The sequence below is a fragment of the Hesperophylax consimilis genome, chromosome 9 (genome assembly GCF_061612785.1).
Source record: "Hesperophylax consimilis isolate HC1 chromosome 9, BYU_Hcon_1.0, whole genome shotgun sequence".
Taxonomy (NCBI): Eukaryota; Metazoa; Arthropoda; class Insecta; order Trichoptera; family Limnephilidae; genus Hesperophylax; species Hesperophylax consimilis.
In genome coordinates, this window is record NC_142844.1 from 37908585 (window position 1) to 37917198 (window position 8614).

Here is an 8614-nt window from a genome sequence, read left to right on the forward strand (position 1 = left end):
ATGTTACTTAAAATTAATACGGTTTATAATTAAGTACTTTCAAATCTTAAGATTTCTGAGGAAATTTTTGTTTTTATTTATTAATTTATTAAATTAGAAACATTCTAGTTTGAATGAAATGTCTACTGTTCACAAAGTTACCAGTACTATACATTTCTGTATAAGGTAATTACACATATTACATTACCTATATATGAACTAAAATATTTCAGATAATATGTATAGTTGGGTACGTAGCGTGTTTCTATCATTTATGTTTTCGTATTTAGGTGAAAGCGTGTGATAATAAAACAGGATCTAATTACTGCTCACCGTTCAAAAGGCGATTAATATTTCTTTAATAGTTGGGGTGTGAGGACGACTTTTTCAGAGTTAGGTAAACCTTTGCTAATACGAGTATAATGCAACCTGTTGAAAGCCATTCCGGCTTTTTGTGGCTGGCATTATTAGTATTTGTCAAAAGTTTTGTGTTTTTAGAGGTTTCTGCTTCAGGTTGTTATGGTGGGTTCAATATAATAATATGCAAATATTGTATTTCTGCACACCAATAGAGTTCAAATTGCTAAGAAATAAGTGATTGTGTAGGAGCTATTTTTTTGTTAAAAGTCTGCACTGTGTTCAGGAGCTTACAAAAAAATGTCTAGTGAATTACAGCATCTCACGTTTTACATATTTTTGGAATTTTTTTCTAGACAATGGCGGGAGAAACGTGACAGAGGAAAATGACACGGTTCGTGAAAACGCCGTAGAAGATATTTATATCAGACATTATTATGGGTAAGAAAAATATGTTTAACATCTGATGAGAAAGTCTTTAATTATTAAAACCGGTCATATTCATATTAAGGAAAATTAATTAATATTCGGTCATATTAAGGAAAACTGAGGCCGCGAGAACCAGAGTGGCCTATTTCCAAAGCAAAAATTTTTGAACAATAACACCTAGGCCAGTGTTACATTGCGCTTTTAATTATGCAAGGAGTTTTTTTAAATATATTTAATAATTATGAATATTTTATGGTCATCGGCATCAAGGGTTACACCACCAAGTACCCTTTTAGGCTAATAGGTCTATTTCGGATAGGTCACTCTGGTTCTTGAAGCCTCAACTATGAATTAATGTGGAGAAGGCTTTATATATTTAACAATCAGTGAAAACTTAATTCAAGGCCCTCAATGTGTGACTACAACGAAAACGTGCTCAGCAAATGGCCTTTATTGCTGACAGCGCCACAGTTCAAGACTGAGGGCATCAGCACGCTCTACATCCACGGCTTCACGGAGACGCCGCTCTCCACCAGCGTGGTCACTGTGACCAGGGCTTACCTGGCCCGGAGGGACGGGAACAACTTCTTCTTCCTCGACTGGTCGAACATGGATCATGAACCATACTTCTTCAATGCGATGCCTAATTGCCCGAAGGTATTTTTATTTTGCAGTTCAATTATTTCTATTTTTCCGACATTATGTCCGGGTTAAATCTTCCCCACATGAAAAACTAAACCCTTCCACACACTTTTCCACAAATGATCATCTAGTCAATCCACATTATGCAAGTGCATTATATAAGTATAATAAATACAAAATAATACAAAAACAACACCTCAAATCACCAGAGATCAAATGGGAAAATAATTCACCAACTCCAGATATTTTCATATCAGAGGGTTCGGCTCGGTAGAACTTTTTAAGCATTTCCTTAAATATATAGACAATATATATATATATATATATATATATATATATATATATATATATATATATATATATCCATAAATAGACGCAAAAAAACTGATCCTGAAACGGAAGAAGTAAACCGAGAACATTATTCTACATCTTACACCCGTGATTACCTTAACCATAACATAATATATATATATATATATATATATATATATTGTCTATAATATTATATTAAAATAAGAATGATGTGTACTGCATGTGATACAGGATTATTGTACAGCTCAGGTTGTCCTAGAGTGGTGTTCACGATACACTATTATATTTCATTTGCAGTTAGGAGAACCTGCGCTGAAGCGCTAATGTGTTTTTTTATTACGTAGGTAGTATTATTGTTCATTTGTTTTATTATTATATATTTAGTTTACTTTTTAAAAACTTATTTCTATGACATTAAGGACAATTTACAATACATCTAAAACTTATTATTTATAGTATTTAGGCATAATCCACGAAAAGCAGCGAGGCTTTTAGCTTCTTTAACATCTGTCGGATAATATACGTCAAAGAATATTATAAAATATTACAAGACAACAGCAAAAATAACAGCTAGATGATGTGTAGGTCGTAGATAATCCAAATGATTTATTATGTTTTTTTCATTATGTACATAATAATATTTTCACTACAAGACTTTAAGAACGGGAGTTAGATTGGGGCTCATATTTTAATAAATTCCTTAGAATTTCCCAACGGATGCCTACGGAATGTATGTTATTTATAAAAAGTACCATTAAAATTACTTTTTTCAATTTTAAAATTAGTTTTAAACTACAGACTTTATTTTTCTAGGAAATTAATTATTAACTTCCCGAGCGATTCAATCAAAAACATCTGAGATTTTAATACGTTATCTGATACATTAAAATACAGATTGAATTAAAATATACCCCGCGGAATGGTCTATTTTCTAGGCTTGCTAGAGCAAATTCGACCGTAGGTCAGTCCAATACGCCGTGGCCGCGCGCCGAATATTTTTTTACACGACTCCTTCAATTACGTCATTAAGATTCCGACTTTGTTTAATAGTATTGTGTCATCTTAACTCTTGACAGGCCAAGATTCCAAACAAAACGTTTGTAACCAAGTGGGCTCTTCCGACGACCCCATGCATTTTTCTGTTTTAGGGCTTTTAAACTGTAGGAATCCCAATTATTCAGTCACTGATTAATGGTAACTTATGTATTTGCTCAGAAATACGTAAATACTAAAATGATATGTCAAGTATTTAAGCTAATATAAGTAGGATAGTAATTTTGGGTACTACCTACTCCCCATAATTTTTTTCCATTAAATATCTTTTTCAGGTTGCCAATGAAACTGCTCGAGTATTGAGCAAGTTATTTGGAAAAGGCTTGGAGCTCAGTAGATTCCACCTCGTGGGACATTCTTTGGGAGGGCAAATTTCTGGAATGATCGGAAAAGCAATAGCAGATTATGGAATTACACTAAATAGGTAATTAATTACATGAAATTTCAAGACCATTCCCCCAAAATAATGTACCCACGATATATGCCAATTCATTCAACAAACTCAGATTTTAAGCGAATAAAAAATATATTTAGCGTATTTCCGCATACTGTAAATGTTTGAAATATATATTTGTAATCTTAATTATCCTGATGATTCAAAGGAATATTGTTTTTTTTTGACAAACACAATGCCATTGCACCACTAAGGGACTGGATGAAATTTGGACAAACGCAATCCAATGTTTTAATTGAAATTTGAGTGCACCACAAATTGACTATAATAAATTATTACAATTTTGCTAATAAGGAAGTTGAGTGAAAAATATTTTGACTTATAAAAAATATGTTCATGTAGATCAAAAAATATCGATTCTAAATATATAAATATATTTCTATATTATTATTCTTACAATTAGTTAAACGTTGTTGAAAAAGCATTCAATAGCAATATACTGTATACGCTCCACGATTGGTCGAAAGAATTCTGTCGTCACATGTGTCGTGACTTGTACGTACAACGGAACACCTATGGTGCATCTCTTTCTATTACATGAGAGATGGTCGATTTAGATGAGAGAGGTGTATAGGCCAAAGGTTTATTTGGGTTTGTCAAATATATGTACGTATTTGTTATTATTATTATATGAAATGGATTTCTAAAGATACATATTCGTATAGTGCTTTATAATAATATGTTGTTTATTGCATAACTTAGATGTTTTTATTATTATACATGTCACAAAGCATGTGATACACTTCAGGCCGCCGGCCGCTCAGAAAAGTCTCACAGTGAACTGGGCTGTAAACCGTTATTTTACTTTTGGTCTTTACTTTTCTGCGCGGTGGTCCTGAATTCGCGCGGGGAACGTCAACAAGTAGCGACGGCGATACCGTACAAGTACCGTATCGGGCGTGAAAAGCAAATATTCTAACTTAAAATATTAATTTAACTATGAAATCTTAATCAATTTTCTTTTTTTTTTAATAACATCAATTATAATAGACGGTTAACATTGGTAAAAAAATTACTGGAATTCCTTGTTGAAGAATTAAATTTTTTTCCATACATAATGCTTAAGCGACGTGGTTTTCACAGTTCTAATGACGTCACACTACACCCCGCCTGTTACCGCTCGGATTCCGCTCGTTTTGGCGGGCTTAATAAAATTTAAACTTTGAGAATTAATTTAACTATGAAAACAAACTTTAAAAAAAAAAAAAAAATACCAGTATTTAAGTTTGAATGCGAACATTGATAAAAAAAAATAAAAAAAATGGACTCAACTTCCTTATTGTAACATGACAATTTATATATACAGGGTGTATCGGCACGTACCCGACAAACTTTAACCAGCTATTCCTTAGCATATTTCGAGTAAAAAATCTTATGTGCACTTTGCTGTCCGGTAACGTTTTTTTTTTAATAAAAAATTTATTATTCATATTTTCACCACATGTCACCACTGTTTTATCCTTTGATAAAGTTTGAAAACCCATCTGGCAAATATTTTATTCTAATTCCGTTGAATAATGCACGTGTGTACCTATATTGGCGCACGTTTACAGTCACAACGAAATAGCACGGCACCATTCGTCTCATTTTTAACTATTATTATTTAGTGTGTGCGAAAGAGCGAAGACGCTTTTTGACACACTTGCTTATAACAGCTGTTTAACACGAAACGCAATGCCAATGACAGTGATGTAGTGTGGAAATTTTAAATTTTTTTGTTTTTAATTGAAAAAAAAATGCTACCGGACAGCAAAGTGCCCATAACATTTTTTACTCCAAATGTGCTAAGGAATAGCTGGTTAAAGTTTGTCGGGTTAGTGCCGATACACCCTGTATTATGACAATTTAATTGCATCATACTGACTGTGACCAGGATAAGCGGTCTGGACCCGGCGGGCCCCGGCTTCAACACTGAGGTGTACAGCACGACGCACTTGGAGTCCACGGACGCGGAGTTCGTGGACGTGGTGCATACGGATGCGGCCAAGTTCGGCACGCGGCGTCACAGCGGCCACGCGGACTTCTGGCCCAACGGGGGCGTCTTACAGCCTGGTTGTCCGGAGGACTCGGTCAGGGAACATGGTAATGGTAACCATTACGTCATCACTTTAAATTCCTATTACAGTACAGGAAGTGTCACGTGATCCAGTCAGTGCCATCAAGTAACGACAGTTTGCGAATTGCGACGATGACTGACTTCGTAATTTGCCGGGTGGGCGCTTAGGCCACGGGTTCTGTTTTTCTTTGATTAGAAAATCAAAACTAGAAGCTAGCAAGAAGAATTTTCGCTCTAACCATTGTCTCATCTAAAAATGAGTTTCTTCCAAAGAATTTGGATGTAAACTTTTCAAATTACTATCGCCATATGACTAAATTAAATAACTTTACGAGCCTTGCAAAAAACACCTCGATATAACATCGATAAAATAGATTTGTTACATAGAAGCATTTCTTTATTTAATGCCATTTTTTTTATTAAAAAAAATTATTGGAAAATATTTTTAAAGCTTTATAAATGTAATGTATTTTTGTGAAATAACTATTGTAAATAGTCAGTTTCATAGTTCATCAATGGACGTCACTGTGCGAATGGAATCACTGTGCAGGTAGAATGGCGGAAACAGCTGTTATGTGGTTCGAGCGCCCAATAAATATTCCCCACACATTAATTCATTTTATTTTGGGAAGGTAAAGTTGCCTTTTTGTTAAATATTGTCTCAAGATCGTTTAATGAAACTGCACCAAAAATAACTAAGACAATTGAAAAGCAAAGTTTCATATTTCACTGAACGATGGATAAAGCGCATATAAAGCTCGTAACGGATGACCTGATAAATGAGTAGGTGATTTAATATCTGAACTTATTTGTTTTACATACACACATATTTTGATTTTAGTATTCTGCAGTCATCAACGCTCCTGGATATATTGGGCAGAATCCGTGATGAACCCGCATGCTTTCGAGGCAAGAAGGATTCCTTCCATTTCAGATGTGCAGTTCCTGAGATGGGATTCGGATCGTAATGAAACTGTCGACGTAGCCTACATGGGAATCGCTGCTGATAGCAGGTACAAGAAAAAATATCAATCCTGATCATGATGGCTACCGGAAATATTTATTTTGGAGCCTGGCAGTAAATTCGGCAAAAAGTCTCTGCAAAAAATGAAATATTTAGCCAAATATGAGCAATATTTAGCCAAATTAGATAATTTATTGATATTTTGCATTGTACCTTGTCGCTTATTTCGTAAGCTCCCGGTTTATAAGATTTATAACAGTGAAATAGTGTGCAAATCGTAGAGATTTTGTTGTTGAAGTGCAGTATTCTTCTTGGGCTATCGCCCGGCGTGTTTGTCTTCCCGGTATCCACCGGGAAATGCACAAAAAGTGATTTTTATGAAAAATTTGACATTAAGTGTACCTAGGATATTATAATCTGAATAACTAAATATTATGAAGTTTTTTGTCAATTCGTACAAAAGTAAATTCTAAACAAATTTTAATGTGAATTTTAAATCAGTTTTTTATTTGTGAATTAAGAACAGTTAAATTTTATTAATAAAAAATATCTACTACATACAATTGTCATCTACTAGCTACCGCTACTCGTCAATAGATGGCAATAAGTGCTACATTCTAAAACAGAATACTTTCTATAGCTACTAGTCAACAGATGGCAATTAAGTGCATAAATTTAAAATAAAAGTAAAATTTAAATTATTCGAATAAAATGAACCATTAATAAATAATTTTCGTGAGTGTGCAAAAAAAAAATATTTATCTATATTTTTTTTTTCTATATTAATGCATCCGACAAAAAAACGCCCGCTGGACACAACGATGTTTCCTAATACTGAGGAACATGGAGGAAAGTGTGTACAAATTGAGGATTTAGAAGAGGACATATTATCCGATACGTCATCCCATTGCTCGGACAGCAATGAAACAAAGTTTCCCAGCGCCTCTGGAGTGGACGTGCTCAACGAAGCCCAAGCTCATCTGACAGCTCTTCAGGAAGTTTTAGCAGAGAAACAGTCAAAGGTCTCGAAAGAACAGCAGTTGAAGATCTCCAGGAATGTCTCCGAAGTTTTCAGAACAATTTCCCAGCTTTTGTTAGAGCGCGAGACGATGCGTGCTGATTTAGCCACAGTGACTACCCAACTAAAAATGGCGGAAATCAAAATTCGCCATGAAAAAGAAGAAAAAACGCACTTGGAACAGAAAATTACCCAGCTGGAGTCTGACCTCGGGCCTGTCATGCGAAGAGTGGCTGTAGCAACGGAAGCCAGCCTTTCTTTTGCTGACATTGTCCGAAAGCAGTCAAATATTGCCCACCAACCCCCGCCAATCACAAAATCTGGACAGCACGTTGGAGCACCAAGGCCCGCAATCTGCATCTTCCCAAAAGACGCAGATGCCACCAAGGACAGCGAGGAAACAAAGAAAAAAATCCAGAACTTAATTCGGCCATATGAATTAGGAGTACGAATTACAGGGATTAGAAAGATTCGGAATAAAGGTGTCTTGCTTAATACAGAAACATTAGCTGAACAGGATAAATTGCTAAAAGCACCGTGTTTTGACAATTCGGGTTCCCTTAAAGCTCGACTTCCCACAAAACGACTCCCGAGAGTAATTTTCTTTAATGTCCCGCGGGAATTGACGGACGATGAATTCTTGAGGATTGCCCTGACGGGTATTCCTAATGTACAAGACATCGAGGGATCTTTATTGACCTGCAAGCTAAGTCACCTGGCCGGCGCTCGCACTGGAACTACCTGTCATCGTGTTTACGAGATGCCCGCAACATTAAGGAAAATGCTGGTGGAACAAGAGAAAGTCTTCGTAAACTGGACTGTGTGTCGAGTCAGGGATTTTATTGGACTGACTGTCTGTACTAAGTGCCACATGATAGGGCACTCTTACAAATACTGTAAAGATACGAAATCTACATGTGGTCACTGTGCTCAACAAAACCACACCCGTGAGTCTTGCCCAAATGCCACCGCAAAACCAGTTTGCGCGACATGCACTAAATTTGGTAGACCTGCTGATCACTCAACTGGTGACAGGGATAACTGCCCGGCGTACATAGCGGCCCTCAAGAAAGACCTTGCTACAATAAACTATGGGGTGTAATATACATGAACGAATCGAAAATGAAATGCAAAATATTATTGACATAGACACACTTAATTTTCTCGACGCCTCAAAAGTATCCACGCATTTTAAAGGCAATTACTGCTTGAAAATACTAAATCAAAATATCAGAAGTGTTACCAAAAATATTGATAATTTATTAGTTGCCTTAGAACAAATAAAAATAAATTTTGATTTCATCATCCTTACCGAATGCTGGATTAATGACGACTTCATTGCGCCCAACA

The 8614-nt window shown here is 35.5% G+C and overlaps 1 protein-coding gene across 1 annotated transcript; it reads left to right on the forward strand.

Annotated features, from left to right (window-relative positions):
* Window positions 1–708: 708 nt before the first annotated feature.
* Window positions 709–6320, forward strand: LOC149421317 (lipase member H-like). Its single transcript, XM_089635493.1, has 5 exons — window positions 709–777; window positions 1170–1422; window positions 3048–3196; window positions 5100–5308; window positions 6124–6320. The coding sequence occupies exons 2-5, from the start codon at window positions 1177–1179 to the stop codon at window positions 6318–6320; spliced, it is 801 nt and encodes a 266-aa protein (XP_089491619.1). The 5' UTR covers window positions 709–777; window positions 1170–1176.
* Window positions 6321–8614: the final 2294 nt, after the last annotated feature.